The sequence below is a fragment of the Eumetopias jubatus genome, unplaced genomic scaffold (genome assembly GCF_037043125.1).
Source record: "Eumetopias jubatus isolate StellerSeaLion01/CBP00866 unplaced genomic scaffold, mEumJub1_p1.0 scaffold_8, whole genome shotgun sequence".
Classification (NCBI taxonomy): Eukaryota; Metazoa; Chordata; class Mammalia; order Carnivora; family Otariidae; genus Eumetopias; species Eumetopias jubatus.
The window spans coordinates 43,750,725-43,771,919 of record NW_028274814.1 but is presented as its reverse complement, the minus strand read 5'-3'; the positions used below and the strand labels follow the sequence as shown (position 1 = coordinate 43,771,919).

The window sequence follows — 21,195 nt, the reverse complement described above, 5'->3', positions numbered from 1 at the left end:
ACTAGATTGGGAATTAGCACACGGTGATGATGATGATGGTGACGATGGTTCTAACTACCCACCATTTCTGAGTATTTGCTGTGTGCCAAGTGCTGTTGCAAGCAATTCATATATGTTAACTCATATGACTCTTCTAACGGTCATACCATGTATGGTCTCAATTATTCCTGTGTGAAATTCTGGTCTCTAATTCTGGCTCTGCCTTGTTTATGGCGGGGATTTTGGACAAGTCTGGTAATATCCTTTAGCCTCAGTTGTCTAATAGTAAAACGAGAGGATTGTAACAGATCAGCAACTTCTAACTCTCCTCACATTCTTTTTTTGATTTTTGAACCTTGTATTATTTAGGAAAGAGGTAACACGCTCAAGTAGGTAATTGATTAAGGGCCTCCTCCAATGTGAGTCACCGGCTCCTCCAATGTGAGTGTGCTTCTGGGGAGGGTCATAGGGCTTCGCAAACCATCGAGTGGCGAATTCTGTTTTAGATGAGCCTTAGAGTTCCTTTCAGTTTTTTTATTAAAATAGAAAAGAGATCATAATACTTAGTAAACCAGGGGCTCCAGTCTTCATTATCAGCTACTCTGTTACCGAAGGGATGCATGTCAGGGGTACAGTCTAGGCTTGAAGTCAGGCATCCCTGAGTTGGAGTGCAGATTCTTCTCTTGTTAGCTGTGTGACTACACAAGATACTCAGTTTCTCAGAGTCGTACTCAGTTCGTGCAGAGAAGAGGGATAGGCCTAGTAACCACCATATGGGATGACTGGGAGGAGTTAGCCATCCACTAAACAAATGCTTATGAAGCCACTTCTGTATGCCAGACACATGCCAGGCATTAAGGAAGCAATAGGGAACAGGACAGAAAATGTCTCTGCTCTCGTGAAGCTTACACTCTAGCAGCAGAGATGGACAAAAACACCAATAAACTTAGAAAACAATGTTAGATGATGAGAAGTGTTATGAAGAAAAATGAAGCAAGGCCAGAGGTTGGGTGACATTTGGGATGGGGATCACAGAAGGTCTTTCTGAGGAAGTGAGTGTGAGAAGGTCTGAGGAAGGGGTGTCCCAGACTAAGGGCACAGCCATAGCGAAGGTCCTGAGGTGGGAGCTGATGTGGTGTGCTTGAGGAACAGAAGGGGCAAGTGAGCTGGAGCAAAGCCAAAGGGAAGGGCGACAGCAGGAGAAAATGGAGTTGGACTTGTTTCAAGGGGGTGAGGGGCTTGGGGTCAGATCGACTAGGACCCTGTAGGTCATGAAAACAATTTCAGCTTTTATTGTACATGTGATAGAAAGTCATAAAATTATCTTGAGCAGAGGAATAATGAATTTGAGAGATGTTTAAAAAGATTCTTCTGTCTTCTGTGTACTGAAGAGATTATAGGGGCATGGGTGGAAGTGACTCAGGAGAGAGATTATAGCAGTGGGGCCAGAATGTGAGTGGTGGAGATGGTGAGATATGGTTAGGTTTGGTGTATTTTTGAAAGTAGAGTCTCTAGGATTTGCTGATGGATTGGACGTGGAATTTGGTAAACAGTCAGTGGCCTTCCATGTTTTCGTCCTGAGCACTTGGACTGTGGTTCTGTATCCTGAAATATGGAAGACTGGGGAGGACAGTTGAAGAGTGGCAGGAGAGGTAGAGAAACCAAGAGTTGCACTTTGGCCGTGTTGATCTCAAGGCACTTAGCCACCCATGAAGTAAGTGGCAGTTCAGCTGGTGGAATTGCGAGATTGGAAACCAACAAGCTGGAAGAGTATCAATCATTTTGCTTTTTTCTACGGTTCCATCTCATGAACTGGGGACAAATCACACAGCTGGTGAATGAAGCTTCTTGACTATTTTAGGGCCATTGGGAATCTACCACCATTGCTGTTGACTCTCGGAAGGGCTTCCTCAAAGGCACTCCTCTCTCCTTTGTGGTATGGAGTGGTAGTTGAAAGCAGAGGCTTTTGGACCTCAGCGGATTAGAGTTTGAATATTGCCTCGACACCCTAGTGGCTTCATCCACTTGGGTGAGGTGTTAGACCTTTGAGTTCCCATCCCTTCATCTATTAAATGGGGACATAATGCCTACTTGTAGGACTGCTCACAGACTTGTGAATTTTGTGCCTTGCTCATAGTTCCCCACTTGAGAGGGCAAGTGGGGGCTGAAATCTACACCACACTCTCTCTCCAACCCTTGTGCCTTGATGTGGTACTGTGTATTCCCAGAGGAAGGAACCTTTTCATTCACACAAGGACACCATTTTTGCCAAGCCCTGTATTCAGTCACAGGATTCTCGTGAGGATCGTAAGAGAAAAAAATGCATGAGAGCATTCACCAGAGTACCTGGAATGAAGTGAACAGTCAGAGATAGAGATATTTTATTTTATTTTGTGATCTGTTTCTTCTTTTGGCTGGGGAGCCATGGCTGATAACAGAGATCTACCCAGCTGCTGAGGGGAATCCACAAATGAGTGTAAAGAACCAGGATCAGAACTTGCCTTTAGTATCTCTCCTGGGTTCTGGGGAAGATCCTGCCAATGCTCTGGCTTTTTTCCTGCCTTGTTTTTCCTACTTTAACTCACTTTCCTAGCCCTGATTTTTTTGTCTCCTTAATTTACCTACCTGTCACTGGCACCTTCCTTCTCTTTTTGACCCTGGGCTTGGCATCTGGAACTTCTGGTCTCTGGCTCTCCCCAGTCTTCTGTTCTGTTTGCGCATCTAGACACATCTGCTGCTTGCAGGACCTGTGATGGGCTCCGCCAGCCCAGCTGATTTTGACTCCTCGGCCTGGGCCTGCAGCTTCCCTGGCCTCATAGAGTAGTTCTTTATTTGGAAACCTTTTAAAATAGAGGACTTGGGAGGGGAGAGGGAGACACTTGACAGAAGTGGCACAGGAGAGGGTCATGGACGTAGTGTGCTCTAATTCCAAGGAGTATTTTTTCCCCTCTGGAACTCTGAAGCATTCCCATGCCATTAACTGGCATCTGTGTTGTTTCTTAATGTCAGGACTTGAGCCAAGCCCAGTTTTCACAGCCCTGAAGCCTAGCCTTTTCTTCACTCTACTTTCTGAATTTGCCCCATATTAGCAAAATGTTCTTTTCAGAAGGAGGCCTTCTCTAGGCCTGTCTGGGAGGGCTAAGAACCGAGAGCCTCCTGGCCCTCCGTTACTGATCAGAGGAGCCAGCTACTATGTCTGCTGGCCTGTGCCCAGCAAGGGGGAGGCAGCCTGGCTCCTACTGACAGCTTTGGTAGAGGGATGACAATCCAGCTGCTGCTTCCCAACCAGTGGGACCCCCACCTGGAGATGGGTTCAGGCCCCAGATCTCCAGGCCAGTGATCAGAAGGCAGAAGCTGGGAAGTAGGATAAAGGGAGGCCTGGAGAACCTGATGTCCCGTGGCCTGGGCCCTTTCTCATGGTTATGTCTGTGCTCCCTGTAGAGAAGCACCATGTACTTTGGGTCTTGGGATTGTGGGTCCCAAGAAAAGAAACTGATAAGCACCATTCTTTAAAGACTATAATGTATATCTGTACAGAGAATGTTTGAAGTCCCTTTTGATATAGATTCTCTTCTTGGGTTTCTTTTCCAACAACCTTTCTGCTACCCACCCCTACTTCTCCTAGCCTCAGGGAAGATAAGGGGGGGCATGGGGTAGGGAATGGGGAATGGTGGGGATTAGACATGGGGAAATTCCGATCAGGCAGAAAGGGAAAATAAACTCTTCCAATGAAGGAAGATTGTTATAAGAGAGAAATAGGAAGGTGTAGAAGGGTAAGATTTGAGAGGGCATTATTCTGGTGCCTCCCTGCCTTGGGGTCAGACAGTTCTGGAGTGGGAGGTGGAAGCAAGAGGAGTGGAAGCGCTTGGATATTTTGGGGGTGAACCCTAGGGCCCAGGGTTTGTTTGCCCCTCATATCTCAGAGTGCACATGAGGAAATTACAAGTTCTTTGGAGAAGCCCAGCATCCAGCATGGTGTCAGAGTATTCGTGGTGCTGCCTAGGGAGCTGACTAGGAATGGCTGAGCCCAAAACAGTGCCCCCTACATCCCACAGACCATAAACACAGTCTGGAGGATCCAGAGGTCCTCATGAACCACCTGCCTTGGAGAGGCTGTGGCTGGGACAAGGAAGAGGCAGCACATGCTCTAGGTGCCAGCTGGATGCCCCAGTAGGACCCTGCTGGCCTGGCCACCCCCTGGTGGATGCCCGCACAATGCTGGGGGCCAACCCAGCCCAGCTCAGCTACTGAGTAGCTGGGACCAGCCCAGGGCTCAATTCCCAGAAGCCCCCTCCCCTCTTCCATGCTAAGGATGCACACACTTCTTCCTCACCTGGATACTACCTCGTAAAGGGGATGGTGGTGGGGGAGCTTTTTGAGCTGGGCAAGACAATCCTGACAGGGAGCTTGAGCTTCGAATTGACTATATTTATCCCAAGGAGACTTTTTAAAAACCTGACAAAACCAAGTCACCTTTAGAGCGCCTGGGTGGCTCAGTCATTTAAGCATCTGCCTTCGGCTCAGGTCATGATCCTGGGGTCCTGTGACGGAGCCCTGTGTTGGGCTCCCTGCTCAGCAGGGAGCCTGCTTCTTCCTCTTCCTCTGCCCCTCCCCCTGCTCATGCTCTCTCTCGTGCATACTCTCTCTCTCAAATAAATAAATAAAATCTTTTTTTTATGGTTTAAGTTTTATTTTGGAGCATCAACCCTGTGAGAAATACGTGTCTTAATAGGATCTGATTTCCATATAGGTATTTTCCCCAAAGAAACAAAAGGATGAGACTGATTTTCAAATGTCACTTGTTTGCCCCAGAAACAGTCTACTTGGTGCAAGGGTGTCCTAGAAATCCTAAATCTATAGATCATAGTTTTCATTGCTGGTGGGTGATGAATAAAATCTTAAAAAAAGTCACCTTTAACTGTTTTGCTTATCTGAATCTAACCTTAATTCCAACACTAATTTTTAACTTGCCTTGTAAGATTTTGCAAGCATTAAATGACATACTGTGTATAAAGCGCTTAACCCAGAGCTTGGCATATGGTACATGCTGAATAAATGTTGCATTTCTCCCCTTGCTCTCCAGTGCTGACCCCTTATACAACCATAGTCCACTTACATTATTTCCAAGAGCTGAGGGTACAAGTTAGGGGCATTGGTAATTTAAAAGGCAGAAACCACATTGGCCCCATCTCATGGCTTCACCAAGGAGAGGCCTTTGCTGGCTTGCCTAGCTTCTTCTGTACCTGGGAATTTCCAGGCTGTCTTCCAGAGAACCAACCATTGTGAACTCTAATTAGAGGCTCTGAACTTTCTCTTTGGCATCCCTGCACTTGCCCACAGTCTGTCTCCTTAGGGGCCGGGAAAGCCTGAGCTTTTTGTAAGACCAGGAAGGAAGGTGCTGTGCTTGCCATCCTGTCAGGCTGATGCAGGCTTGGCAGGAGTTGAGAGCAGAAGTTGCCCCCCTCTGGCTGACAGGGCCAACTCCCCTGGAACACACCCTGCTGTCAGTCTGCTCTGCTTCTGATCTGAATGCTCGGGAATGGTGTAAGCAGCATCCAACCTCCACCACTGCCTTGGACTACCCAGCCAAATGCTGACCTTGCATTTCAGGGCTGGCAGTCTAGTTCTGGAAGCCTTGTCTTTTGTTAGCATGGCCTTCTGTGCTTCATTAAGGTGAAAACTCCCTGTTCAGGTCTGTGACAGACTGGGCCTGAATGACATGTACACCTGATGTGGATTATATGCTGTCTGGCTCGAAGGCAAGAGAATGGACAAGGTGATCTTCAGGGAATCTGCTGGCCTGCAGATTATAAAATATGTGGTGTCTTTTTTTTTATGTGGTGTCTTTTTAAAATCATTTTAAGATTTCTTTGTCTAATGGGGTCTTTTGTGGTTCCATATAAACTTTAGTATTATTTGTTCTATTTTTGTGAAAAACGCTATTGGTATTTTTATAGGGATTGCATTGAATCTGTAGATTGCTTTGTGTAATATGGATATTTTAACAACATTAATTCATTTAATCCATGAACATGGAATATCTTTCCATTTGCTTGCGACATCTTCAATTTATTTCATTAATGTTTTATAGTTTTTGGAATATAGGTCTTTTATCTCTTCTGTTAAGTTTATGCGTTTTTTTTTGGTGCAATTGTAAATGGAATTGTTTTCTTAATTTCTCTTTTTGCTACTTTGTTATTAGTGTATAGAAGTGCTACTGATTTCTGGGTATTAATCTAGTATCCTGAAGCTTCACTGAATTCATTTATTATTTCTAGTAGTTTTTTTTGGTAGAATCTTTAGGGTTTTCTATATATAGTATCATGTCAGCTGCAAATAGTGACAGGTTAACAACTTCTTTACCAATACAGATACCTCTGATTTCTTTTTCTTGTCTGATTGCTGTGGCTAGGACTTCCAGTACTGTGTTTAAAAGTGGTGAGAATGGAAAAAAATAGAAAATAAAAGTGGTGAGAATGGATATCCTTGTCTTGATCCTCATCTTAGAAGAAAATCTCTCAGTTTTTCTCTATTGAGTAAGATGTTAGCTGTGGGTTTTGAGGTATGTTCCCTCTAACCCTACTTTGTTGAGAGTTTTTATCATGAATGGATGTTGATATTTTGTCAAATGCTTTTTCTGCATCTACTGGTATGATCATATGGTTTTTATCCTTCATTTTGATGAGGTGTGTCATGTTGATTTATTGGCGAATATTGAACCATTCTTGCATCCTCAGAATAAATCCCATTTGATTGTGGTGAATGATCCTTTCAGTCTTGCGAAAGAAAAACAAAAGGGGAGGTATCATAATTCCAGATATCAATATATATACTACAAGGCTGTAGTAATCAAAACAGTATGGTACAGGCACAAAAATAGATCTACAGATCAATGGAACAGAATAGAGAGCCCAGAAATAAACTCATGATTATATGGTCAGTTAGTTTATGGCAAAGGAGCAAGAATATACAATGGGGAAAAGAGGGTCTCTTTAGTAAATGGGGTTGGGAAAATTGGACAGCTACATGTAAAAGAATGAAACTAGACCACTTTCTAACACCATATATAAAAATAAACTCAAAATGGATTAAAGACCTAAATGGGAGACCTGAAACCATAAAAATTCTGGAAGAGAGCACAGGCAGTTATTTCTCTGACATTGGCCATAGCAACATTTTTCTAGACATATCTCCTAGACATGTCTCTTAAGGCAAGGGAAACAAAAGCAAAAATGAACTATTGGGACTAGATCAATGTAAAAAGCTTTTGCAAAGTGAAGGAAACAGTCGACAAAACTAAAAGACAACCTACTGAATGGGAGAAGATATTTGCAAATGATATATCTCATAAAGGATTAATATCCAAAATATATAAGACCAAAGACAACACCAAAATATAACTAACCAATTGAAAAATAGGCAGAGGACCTAAATAAACATTTTTCCAAAGAAGATGTACAAATGGCCAAAAGATGCATAAAAAGATGTACAATATGTTCAATATCTCTAATCATCAGGGAAATGCAAATTGAAACCACAGTGAGATATCACCTCACACCCATGAGAATGGCTAAAATAAAAAAGATAAGAAATAATAAGTGTTGACAAGTATGTGGAGAAAAAGGAATCCTCGTGCACTGTTGGTGAGTATGCAAACTGGTGCAGCCACTGTGGGTTAACAACAGTATGGAGTTTCCTCAAGAAATTAAAAACAGAAATACCAAATGATCCAATAATTCTGCTACTGGGTATTTACCTAAAGAAAATGAAAAGGATATATGTACCCCTATGTTTTTGCAGCATTATTTATAGTAGCCAAGTTATGGAAGCAACCTAAGAGTCCATTGATAGATGAATGGATAGGAAGATGTGGTATGTATGTGTGTGTGTGTGGGGGGGGTGTATCGTGGAATATTATACAACCATTAAAAATGATGAGATTTTTTTTTTTTTTTTTTTGCTATTTGCAACAACATGGATGGACCTAAAGGATATTGTGCTAAGCAAAATAAGTTAGACTGAGAAAGACAAATACCATATGATTTCACTCATATGTGGAATCTAAAAAAAAGAAAACCCAAATGAATAAACAAACAAAGAGCAGAATCAGACCTGTTAACACAGAGAGCAAACTGATGGTTGCCAGTGGGAGTGTGGGCAAAATGAGTGAAGGCAAGTGGGAGGTACAGGCTTCCAGTTATGGAATGAGTAAGTCATAGGAATAAAAGGCACAGCATAAGGTATAGTCAATGATACTGTAATAGCATGGTGTGGTGACAGATGGTAGCTACATTGTGGTAAGTATAGCATAATGTTGAAACTTGTTGAATCACTGTTTTACACCTGAAACTAATGTAGCATAGTATATCAACTACACTCAAATAAAAAAAAAATAAAAATTTAAAAATGAAACCATTTTAAAATCAAAGTATAATATACCTATAGAAAGATGTATATGCAATAAATATACAGCTTGCTGAATTTTTGCAAACTGAACACACCCATACAACTAGTACTCAGATCAAGAATAAATATGATTAGTACTACTATCTGGACTTCTAGCACAGTTATTTTGTTTTTCAACTTTAAGCAGAATAATTAAATATATATATTCTTTAGTGTGTGACTCCTTTTGCTCAGTGTTGTGTTGATGAGATTTATCCATATTGTTGCACGTTCTTGTAATGTGTTCATTCCCATTGCTGTATAATACACCGTTGGGCAAATATAGAACAACGTATTTATCCATTTTATTGCTTATAGGCATTTTGTGGTTTCCAGTTTGGGGCTATCATAGATAGTGCTGCTGTGAATGTTCCTGTATGTGTCTCTCAGTGTGCATGTACGCGTTTCTGTTGCGCATATACTTAGGAAGAGACTTGTTGCATCACTGGGGATGCCCATGCTCAGCTGTAGTAGATAGTGCCCAGCAGTTTTCCTGAAGTGGATCTACCTGTATACATCCCACCTGCACTGTGTGAGCGTTCTAGTTTCTCTGCATTTGGCCAAGACTTGGTATTTCCCCTCTTTTTCATTTTTATCATTTTCTTGACTAGGTATTGCATTGTGATTTCATTTGCCTTTTCTTGATGATCTGATGATTAGGAAAGTTGAGTACCTTTTCATATGTTTATTGGTCAATTGGGTATCTTTTTTTAAGGGGGGAGGGGCCAAGAGAAAGGGGAAGGGAGAATCTTAAGCACATGGAGCCCAACACAGGGCTTGATCTCACAACCCTGAAGTCATGACCTGGGCTGAAATCAAGAGTTGGATGCTTAAATGACTGAGCCACCCAGGCACCCTAATTGGGTATCTTTTTTTTTTCAATACTCTTTTTAAAATAATTTTTTATATCTTCCCTTTCTCATCTTCCCCTCCCCAACACCACCCTCACTCCAGCTTAAAGATTTTCTATCTTTGTTTTTCAGATTTGATTTTGGTATGTCTTGGTGTGTAGGTTTCTGTTTTTGTTTTTATATTTATTCTGCTTGGGGTTCTCTGGAGTTCTTAGACCTATGTTTTGTTGTTTTTGATTAATTCTGGAAATTTTTTAGCCCTGATCCATTCAGATATCTTTTCTGTCTTCTTTCTTTTAATCTTCCTGGGACTTCAATTACATATATGATAGACCCTAGGATATTATCCTCTCTCCTGCCCCTCTCCCAGAGCAGACTGCTGATCCTTTTCACTCAGTGATTTGAATGAGAGATGGTCCTGGGAGATGAGTGTGCTTCCACGCCCCTCTGCAGTAAAGAGGCCCTTTCCAGTTTCCTACCTTGCCCATTACCCTCCTTATGAGTACCAGGTGGTGGTCATTGGCTGGGATCTTATGAAGGACTGCAAAATCCTCTTGTGTCTGGAGCTCTCATTTATTGTAATCTGTCATGCTAACCTATACTCAGCCTTTCAGAATTTACAAGATTATATCTTTTTCTTTGTACTGCCCTTTTCTCCTGTGCTCTGCCAAATCTGAAAGTATTTGCATGTCCCATTTTCCTTGGAGGGGCTTGTCATTTTTTTTTTTTTTAATTCAGTTCACATGATTACCTTGTAGCCTCCATTCTGTGATGGGTTCAAGGAAAGTTTGATGTCACAGATTATCTGGATTTTTCTTGTTAGGTTAGAAGCCACATTTTCTTGCCATTGTCTATATCCTAGGTGGGAGCAGCACCTTTGGTAGTGGATAAATAGATTCAATTCACTGCTCTTATTCTTTTGTCCTCACATCAAAAAGTGGGCTACACTCCCATTTCCCTCCTGTGTTTTATGTCATAGCCTCTTGAGAAATAAAATATACAGTTTCTCTGTGGTTTGTATTTTTCTCATCAGGTGTCCATCACTAATATTTATTTAAAGGAAAAATCCCTTTTTAGAGACTTACGGTGACAATTTACTAACTTCCTGAACTCTAGGGATCAAAAAGATAATGGCTTATTAATTTTCTCTCTAAAAGAATTTTTTAAATTATAGAATTAAATTCTTTAGCAAAGTAGAGAGTTTAAAAATACAGAAATGTAAAAAATAAAGAAATAAAAACCACCCATAATCCCATCAGCTAAAGAAACCATTGCTAATATTTTACCAAAATGCTTCTAGTCATTTTTCTTAGTTTTATGGTTTGTGGACATAAGTACGCATGCCCACCTAGATAATTTGTGTTTTATTCACATAACGAAATTCTGAAAAGGTGTTTTTCTGTGGGTTAGGGTACTCATGAGATGATGATGTGTTACTTATGTTTATCTGGTAAAGATGCCAAAATGTATGGTCTACTTTCAGTTTGCTGTTAGGGCTGGATTCCTTCTTGGGGCTAGTTCACGTGAATAGCCAGGATTCCTTGGTGTGTGTGTATGCATGTGAGTGTGTGTGAGTGATTCCCAGGGAATGTAATTCATAGTGGAAGAGACCAGTTCTTTGTGCTGAGGTCCCTCTTGTGCCATCTAACTTCCATCTCTTTTTGTTTATGCTGACTCGTAGAACAAACAGAAATGGGGGAAGTTTATGGTATTCTCAATATGTGTTGCGATATTCTTTCTTTTTCAGAAAGTATTTTGGAGAAAAAATTGGACTATATTTTGCCTGGCTGGGATTATATACATCATTCCTCATTCCGTCTTCTGTAATTGGAGTGATCGTGTTTCTTTACGGATGTGCAACAATCGAAGAAGATATTCCCAGGTGAGAGGGTTTTAAAGAAAAAGCCTCAGTTCCCACATGGCAGTACTTTGGAGTTTCATCCCAGTTGCGAGTACAGTTCACATGCTTCCTTCCAAAGTCCTTACCCTCTATTCTCTCCTCCCCTTACTACACACATAACCTCCCTCCAGAGACAGATCTGTGAACTATAGAGTCTGGGAATGGCTTCAGAGCCTGCTGGGGATAGTTCCCTTCCTTCCTAGTTAGGCTTTTCTCCAGGGCTAGAGTCTGATGCGGGCAAGTGGATTCTATCTGATGAAAAAACCCATGCCGGAGAAACGCATTTTCCCTTCAACTTCACGACTTTTTTCTCTGGTTTCCCCTAAGACCTGAGGCAGGAAATGTTGAGTGGCATTGGGTAGCAATCACATGTCAATATGGTCAAACACTGTTGGGGTAAAATGCTGTGAGTCTGTCCGTAGAAGCAGGCAGCTCTGGAACTGAGGGGGGCTCAGCCTCTGGTTCAGGAAGTCAGAAACTGCAGGTGACAGGCCCCATGGTGGGGTTCTTGGAGAGCCAAGAGATGCTGGTCCTTATGGTGAAAAGAGAGCCTACAAAGAATATAAGCACTTAAAAATAGCATATTTGGGCCGCAGGGTGTCTTAGTTGGTTAAACATCTGACTCTAGATTTTGGCTCGGGTCATGATCTCAGGGTCATGAGATCAAGCCCCATGTCGGGCTCTGTGCTCGCCCTGGAGCTCTCTTCAGATTCTCTCTCTCCCTTTCCTTGTTCTCCCCCCCCCCCCACTCATGCTCTCTCCTCTCTCTCTCTCTCTCTCAAAAAAAAAAAAATAGCATCCTTTAGGATGGACAGCATTACATATTAGCTGTAAGACTGGATAGTTAACTCCCCAAGTCTTCCTTCCGTTGGCTATAAATAGTGATAATAACACATACCTTGTGATATTGTGAGGATTCAAGGAGATGGTGTTTGGCACATAATAGAATATTAATAAATAATTGTTGAAGGAATCAACATATGTGGAAATAAAGTACAAGTGACGAAAGAGACACTTAACATAGTTAGCATTTAAATCTCTTGCCATCTTCAGCACTGTCCTCGAAAACCGAAGCATGGTTAATGTATTTTAATACTTTTTCAGTTGCAAGTGATAGAAATGCAACATGAACTAGCTGAAGCAAAAAAAAAAAAAGGGAATTTATTATAAGGATTCTGGGGTGTGTCAGGGAACCCAGTGGCAGGCGTGTGACTAGCCTAAGGACCAATGGAAATAGGGACTCCTGTTTATCTCCCATCTCTGGTTCTTTCTTGTATTTGTTTCACTACAGATTTTCTCCATTGGATGTAAACATTCCTACTAATAGTTCATGGATGTTGTATTGTAGAGTTTTTTCTTGAATTGGTTCCAAATAAAAAAGTCCTATTGGCCCATTTTGGATTAGGGTGGAGGCCCTGGGCCCACAGTTGTGGCTCTGGGGCAGGATCACGCTGTACCAACAGGATGTTCCCTCAGTATCCAGGTGGATGAGGATACTGGGCAGACTGTGGGCGTCCACTATAGTTGGAGGAAGTAATGGCCATCCTGAAGAAAGAACCAAGAGCTGGGCTCCTTTGAGGAAAGGGTTTCACCAATGGCAGGAACCAGGTATCTCTTCTTGCAGCCATGTTAATCTATAGAAATGGTCTTGTAAATTAGAAACTGGGGTTGGTGTTGCCAATAGTTAGAATAAAGCTAAATAAGTTGGTGTAAGAGACAAAGGTTTGGATATTTTTGTATGTAAAACTCTGGTAGCAACTGCCCAGTATTTTGACTGGGAATTTTGGGTTCATCACACAACATACGTGGTTGAGGTTCTGCCTTTCTCAGGCCATCTAGCATGAGGGAAAAACTAATACTTACCAAATGCCTACCTTGTGCCAGGCATGGTGCTGGGTGTTTGTTAGGTACTTGTTTCTTTGATCCTGTACAGATCATGGTTGTAAACTGTGAGATTGGTATTATTTTCACCTAACAGAGTTGGAGAAATTGATGCTAAGTGTAGTCATATAACTTGTCCAACTTCAGCAACTAATAACTGTCAGGGTTGCGACTTGACCTCAGTTGCCTCCTGCTCCAAAGTCTTTGCTTTTTCCCATAAGATATGAAGTCTCCCAGAAGGTTCATATCCTCCCTTGCAGCCAAGTAGTTTCAACTGGCCTTGCCTGGTACTTTCTCAGAAAACATGGCTCCAATGTTTCTCTTGCCCAGTTTGATCCCTAGAGAGCTGGGCCTCAGGTTGATCCAAACTAGAAAACTCTACACTGTGCATAGAGAGCTAGTGCCAGGGTAGAGGGTGGGCCATCACTGTGCTCGCTTACATTGGGATTTAGGACTTGTGCCTGGGTTCCCCATATGGGAATACATGCAACAGGGACCATGTAGATGGAAGTGACCATGGTCTACACATATTGAAGAATATATATCTATACACATGCATTCATGTATATGTAGGTATATATGGATGGAAATGTGATGATCATTATCACTGCAGATGTCTCTTCTTACCTGTCAGAGTGTGTAGTGTTTCACAAACTATGTATAGCAACCCATTAGTGGATCATAGAATCAGTTGAATGATTGCCTTTTAAATGAACTAGAATAAGATAGGATAGAGTAGAATGAAATATAGTATTAGTATTCATCACAAGAAGGAAGTATGGGTATTGTTTCATGAGATTTTATTTGGCTATATAATATGTTTATGGGGAAGAAAGAGAGTATGTATGTATTTGCATACTGGAATCTGATGGAAAAGATTGTTTTTAAACTGTAGGTCACAGTCAAAAAAGTTTGAAATTGACTGTTTTAAAGCTGAAATTTTGGTTGTTGGATTTTCAGACTCAGGGTGGGGTGTGATAATTTTTTTCTATTATTTACATCTTCCTTACTTATGTGTATTATGAAGAATTTTTTAAAACAATTGCTCTTTAATCATAATTAGATAGCCATCAAAAATCCAAGCTCGATGGGCTTGATGAAAACTCATAAAATACCACTCCCTATCAACAAAAGAATAGTCTTTAAATCCCAATACTGAATCTAAACAAATTCATACTCTTCCGGGATCTATGTCTGTCAGCCCCTCCTAAGCATTATTAAAAACTTGTACCATTCCTGGGATTACTTTAGAGGTTTCTAATTTTGACATTAAGCCTGGAATTTATTATCTATGTATAATTTTTAAAAATGCTATATTTTGAAAACATTATAGATTAATAGGAAGATAGTACAAAGGGGCCCACCATGCCCTTCATCCAATTTCCCCTCGTGGTTATGTCTCATATAACCTATGTCTCATATAACCATATAACATAACGGTTATGTCTCATATAACAATATCAAAAGCAGAAAATTTACATTATGTGGAAGTTTAAATGGTACCTTTTATCACCAGCAACTTGGATATATGAATACAAGTATCACTTATGAATAATAATTCCATATGTGCATGATACGTCTATAGAACTTTTCTCTGCTTACCAAAGGATTGGTTCCATTTATTAGGCATTGGCTTACATGGGTAGGAAAGACTGGAGCATTAAAAAAAAAGAAAAAAAAGCTGATTGATCTAAACCATCTTGAAAAAAAATGATTACCTTCGTCTGAGACCTTAATAGCAGATGCTGTGTCTGAATTTCTGGAATAATTCCCATGTTGCACCATTTCCCCTTGTGCAAGCACAGCCCTGTATCGCCTAACTTATGAGCAACGAGTTACTGATTAAGAACACCACTCACTTTGGGGTCCTGGTTCAGCTGACTGCCAGGCCATTTATCAACCTTCTTGTGCTTTCTAGAGAAAATGATAGACTGAAGAAATACAGCATTTGATTTATAGCTTCAGTTGGTTCTAACTAGAAATCCATGGATTGTACAGCTAGTGAAAAACCCAGATGTGATTTCAGTTTTAGCTGAGCTTCCCTCACCTTTCTGCTTCTCTTTCAGCCTTGTCTAGAGAGGTATCCTCTCTCAGGGAACACAAAGTCATTTTAATATCATCCTGAGGCAGAATTTCTCCTGAATTCTGTTCAAATGGCTTGCATCAAACAGACAAATAAACAAACAAAACGACCCTATACCTATAAAGCATTCTGATTTCAAGTTTAAATGATTTGGGGAGTATCCATGCGATGGTGGCTGCCATTTTGTACAAATGATTGGTAGTTGACTGTCCTCCCATTGTAAAGCCAATAATTGACACAGAACTTATGTTTCCAAGTGCTTTGCACTTTGTTAGCTGGTTTGCTAACACTTTTTCATTCCTGACATTTTAGCACTGACTAGTTTTGATTAGGATTAGGTTGGCTAGGGATTATCACTTCCCCAAGTCTATGTGTTAAAAAATAAAAAAGCCCCAGGGGGCGGAGCAAGATGGTGGAGGAGTAGGAGACCTGGATTTCGTCTGGTCTCAGGAATTCAGCTGGATAGGGATCAAACCATTCTGAACACCTACGAACTCAACAGGAGACCGAAGAAGAGAGTAGCAACAACTCTCTGAACAGAGAAGCGACCACTTACTGGAAGGTAGGACGTACGGAGAAGTGAATCCGAGGCAATATTCGGGAGGATACATGGCGGGGGAGGGGGCCTCCGTGGGCCGCTTCTGGCAAGTGATAGAGCCGCGGAGCACAAAATTGGAACTTTTAGAAGCCGGCTCTGCTGAGGGACATCGCTCCAGTGGCTAAGCGGGGGGTGGAACCCTTGCGGGACAGTGTGGTCTCAGGACCCTTGGGGTCACGGAAAGACCAGGGGTGCCTGAGTGCAGCAGAGCTCTCAGGTATCGGAGCGGGGAAGCCGGCTGCAGAGACGGAGCCGAGGCGCGGGCTCTCAGCTTGGGGTTGCCATAAACTGTGATCTGTGGCCCAGTTGGGCCACTGCTCCTCCAGCAGGGACCCAACAAGCGGCAGATCCGGGGAGACTCCCCTCCCTCCCCAGGGAGGAGCAGTGCAGAAGCGCACCGCAGGGATCTGCTGGGTTTGGAAACTCCACACGGGGTCCAGTGCCAGAGAGAGAAACGCTCAGTCACAGGCCGGGTGAGCATGCAGTGCGGCCAGAGACCAGAGAGACGGGAGTGATTGCTTTTCTCTGGGGGCGCACTGAGGAGCGGGGCCCCGAGTTCTCAGCTCCTCTGAGTGGAGATTGGGAGGCCACCATTTTCACCCTGGTCCTCCAAAGCTGTACCAGAGCTTGCAGGGAACAAAAGCTCCTGAGAGCAAACCCGAGCAGCTTGCTTAGCCCCGACGACAAGGGCGGGGCAATTTTGCCTCCGGCAAAGACATTTGGGAACCACGGCAACAGGCCCCTCCCCCAGAAGATCAGCACGAACAGCCAGCAAGCCAACACCAAGTTTACCCATCAAGGAGAACGGGAGAACTCCAGCGCTAGGGGAATACTGCACATAGAATTCATGGCTTTTTTTTTACCATGATTCATTAGTTTTTCAAAGTTAATTTTTTTAACTGTTTTTTTAAATTTTTCTTTTTCCCTTTTCAACCAACATTTTATCAATCCCTTTTTTAAAAAAAACATTTTTTATTTTTCATTTTTAGAGTCATATTTTATCCCTTCATAGTAGTTACCCTTATTTTTGGCATATATATATAAATTGTTCTCTCTTAAAATTTTGAGATAACAGTTTCTTCTAACAGATCAAAATATACCCTAAATCACTAGTGTATGGCTTTGTTCTAGTCTCCTGCCTGATCACATTCTCAACATTTTTTTTTCTTTCGTTTTTCTTTTTCTTTTTAAAAATCTTTTTGTTTCTTTTTTCAAACAACTTCTTATCAATTCCTTTTATAAAATCTTTTATAATTTTCATCTTTACAGTCATCTTCTATCCCTTCATTGTATCAACTCTTATTTGGTACATATATAAGTCTTTCTTCCTTTAAAATTTTAGGAGGCACGTTTTTCTAACAAACCAAAATATGCCCAAAATCTAGGGTGTGGCACTGATCTATGCACTAGCCTGATCATATTTGATCATTCTGTTTTTGTTTTTATCTTTTCTTTTTGTTTTTTTTTTCTTTCTTTTCTCTTTCTTTTCTCTTTCTTTCCCTTTCTTTTCCCCTGGTTTCAGGTCTTTTCTGATTTATTTAGAGTATATGTGCTGGGGACGTTGTTAACCTGGTAGCATTTTGTTCTCTCATTCATCTATTCTCCTCTGGACAAAATGACAAGATGAAAAAATCACCTCAGCAAAAAGAACAAGAGATAGTACCGTCAGCCAGGGACCTACTCAATATGGACATTAGTATGATGTCAGACCTAGAGTTCAGAATCATGACTTTAAAGATACTAGCTGGACTTGAAAAAAGCATGGAAGGTATTAGAGAAACCCTTTCTGGAGAAATAAAAGAACTAAAATCTAACCAAGTCAAAAATCAAAAAGGCTATTAATGAGGTGCAATCAAAAATGGGGGCACTAACTGCTAGGATAAATGAGGCAGAAGAGAGAATCAGTGGTATAGAACACCAAATGATGGAAAATAAAGAGGCTGAGAAAAAGAGAGAGAAACAACTACAGGATCACGAGGGCAGAATTCGAGAGATAAGCGATACGATAAGACGAAAGAACATTAGAATAATTGGGATCCCAGAAGAAGAAGAAAGAGAGAGAGGGGCAGAAAGTATATTGGAGCAAATAATAGCAGAGAACTTCCCTAATGTGAGGAAGGAAACAGGCATCAAAATCCAGGAGGCACAGAGAACCCCTCAAAACCAATAAAAATAGGTCAACACGCCGACAACTAATAGTAAACCTTATGAGTCTCAGAGACAAAGAGAAAATCCTGAAAGCAGCTCGGGAGAAGAGATCTGTAACCTACAATGGTAGAAATATTAGATTGGCAAACAGACCTATCCACAGAGACCTGGCAGGCCAGAAAGGACTGGCATGATATCTTCAGAGGACTAAACGAGAAAAATATGCAGCCAAGAATACTATATCCAGCTAGGCTGTCATTGAAAATTGAAGGAGAGATAAAAAGCTTCCAGGACAAACAAAAACTAAAGGAATTTGCAAACACGAAACCAGCCCTTCAAGAAATATTGAAAGGGGTCCTCTAAGCAAAGAGAGAGCCTAAAAGCAGCACAGATCAGAAAGGAACAGGGACAATATACAGTAATAGTCACCTTACAGGCAATACAATGGCACTAAATTCATACCTTTCAATAGTTACCCTGAATGTAAATGGGCTCAATGCCCCAATCAAAAGACACAGGCTATCAGATTGGATTAAAAAACAAGACCCTTCGATATGCTGTCTGCAAGAGACTCATGTTAGACCCAAAGACACCCCCAGATTGAAAGTGATGGGGTGGAAAACCATTTACAATGCTAATGGACACCAAAAGAAAGCTGGGGTGGCAATCCTTATGTCAGACAAATTAGATTTTAAAACAAAGACTGTAATAAGAGATGAGGAAGGACACTATATCCTACTTAAAGAGATAAGGAAGGACACTATCCAACAAGAAGATCTAACAATTGTAAATATCTATGCCCCGAACATGGGAGCAGCCAATTATATAAGGCAATTAATAACAAAAGCGAAGAAACACATTGACAACAATACAGTAATAGTGGGGGACTTTAACACTCCCCTGAATGAAATGGACAGATATCTAAGCAAAAGATCAACAAGGAAATAAAGACTTTAAATGACACACTGGACCAAATGGACTTCACAGACATATTCAGAACATTCCATCCCAAAGCAACGGAATACACATTCTTCTCTAGTGCCCATGGAACAGTCTCCAGAATTGATCACATCCTAGGTCACAGATCAGGTCTCAACCGGTACCAAAAGATTGGGATTATTCCCTGCATATCTTCAGACAACAATACTTTGAAACTAGAACTCAATCACAAGAGGAAAGTCAGAAAGAACTCAAATACATGGAGGCTAAAGAGCATCCTAGTAAAGAATGAATGGGTCAACCAGGAAATTGAAGAAGAATTAAAAAAATTAATGGAAACCAATGAAAATGAAAACACAAGTGTTCAAAATCTTTGGGATACAGCAAAGGCAGTCCTGAGAGGAAAGTATATAGCAATACAAGCCTTTCTCAAGAAACGAGAAAGGTATCAAATACACAGCCTAACCCTACACCTAAAGGAGCTGGAGAAAGAACAGCAAATGAAGCCTAAACCCAGCAGGAGAAGAGAAATAATAAAGATCAGAGCAGAAATCAATGAACTAGAAACCAAAAGAACAGTAGAACAGATCAACGGAACTAGGAGCTGGTTCGTTGAAAGAATTAACAAGATTGATAAACCCCTGGTCAGACTTATGAAAAAGAAAAGAGAAAGGACCCAAATCAACAAAATCATGAATGAAAGAGGAGAGATCACAGCCAACACCAAAGAAATACAAACAATTATAAGAACATATTATGAGCAACTCTATGCCAGCAAATTAGAGAACCTGGAAGAAATGGGTGCATTCCTAGACATGTATCAACTACCAAAATTGAACCAGGAAGAAATAGAAAATCTGAACAGACCTATAACCACTAAGGAAATTGAAGCAGTCCTCAAAAATCTCCCAACAAACAAAAGCCCAGGGCCACATGGCTTCCCAGGGGAATTCTATCAGACATTTAAAGAAGAATTAATACCTATTCTCCTGAAACTGTTCCAAAAAATAGAAATGGAAGGAAAACTTCCAAACTCATTTTATGAGGCCACCATTACCTTGATCCCAAAACCAGACAAAGACCCTATCAAAAAGGAGAATTACAGACCAATATCCTTGATGAACATGGATGCAAAAATTCTCACCAAAACACTAGCCAATAGGATCCAACAGTACATTAAACGGATTATTCACCATGACCAAGTGGGATTTATCCCTGGGCTACAAGGCTGGTTCAACATCTGCAAATCGATCAACGTGATACAATACATTAACAAAAGAAAGAACAAGAGTCATATGATCCTCTCAATAGATGCAGAAAGAGCATTTGACAAAGTACAGCATCCTTTCTTGATCAAAACTCTTCAGAGTATAGGGTTAGAGGGTACATACCTCAACATCATAAAAGCCATCTATGAAAAACCCACAGCGAATATCATTCTCAATGGGGAAAAGCTGAGAGCTTTTCCCGTAAGGTCAGGAACGCGGCAGGGATGTCCACTCTCACCACTGCTATTCAACATAGTATTAGAAGTCCTAGCCACAGCAATCAGACAACAAAAAGAAATCGAAGGCATCCAAATCGGCAAAGAGGAAGTCAAACTCTCACTCTTTGCAGATGATATGATACTGTATGTGGAAAACCCAAAAGACTCCACCCCAAAACTGCTAGAACTCATACAGGAATTCAGTCAAGTGGCAGGATATAAAATCAATGCACAGAAATCAGTGGCATTCCTATACACCAACAACAAGACAGAAGAGAGACAAATCAAGGAGTCAATCCCATTTACAATTGCACCCAAAACCATAAGATACCTAGGAATAAATTTAACCAAAGAGGCAAAGGATCTGTACTCAGAAAACTATAAAATACTCATGAAAGAAACTGAAGAAGACACAAAGAAATGGAAAAACATTCCATGCTCATGGATTGGAAGAACAAACATTGTGAAGATGTCAATGCTACCTAGAGCAATCTACACATTCAGTGCAATCCCCATCAAAATACCATCCATTTTTTTCAAAGAAATGGAACAAATAATCCTACCATTTGTATGGAACCAGAATAGACCCCGAATAGCCAGAGGAATGTGGAAAAAGAAAAGCAAAGCTGGCGGCATCACAATTCCGGACTTCCAGCTCTATTACAAAGCTGTCATCATCAAGACAGTATGGTACTGGCACAGAAACAGACACATAGATCAATGGAACAGAATAGTGAGCCCAGAAATGGACCATCACCTCTATGGTCAACTAATCTTTGACAAAGCAGGAAAGAATGTCCAATGGAAAAAAGACAGTCTCTTCAACAAATGGTGTTGGGAAAATTGGACAGCCACATGCAGAAGAATGAAACTGGAGCATTTTCT

The 21,195-nt window shown here is 41.2% G+C and overlaps 1 protein-coding gene across 1 annotated transcript in view; it reads left to right on the top strand.

Annotated features, from left to right (window-relative positions):
- The window catches only part of ANO2 (anoctamin 2), a 344,241-nt gene that overhangs the window by 134,059 nt on the left and 188,987 nt on the right, over nt 1–21,195 (top strand). The window contains exon 11 of the mRNA XM_088025695.1: nt 11,023–11,157. Within this exon, the coding sequence (XP_087881821.1) occupies nt 11,023–11,157 (135 nt within the window). The remainder of the gene's footprint in view (nt 1–11,022; nt 11,158–21,195) is intronic.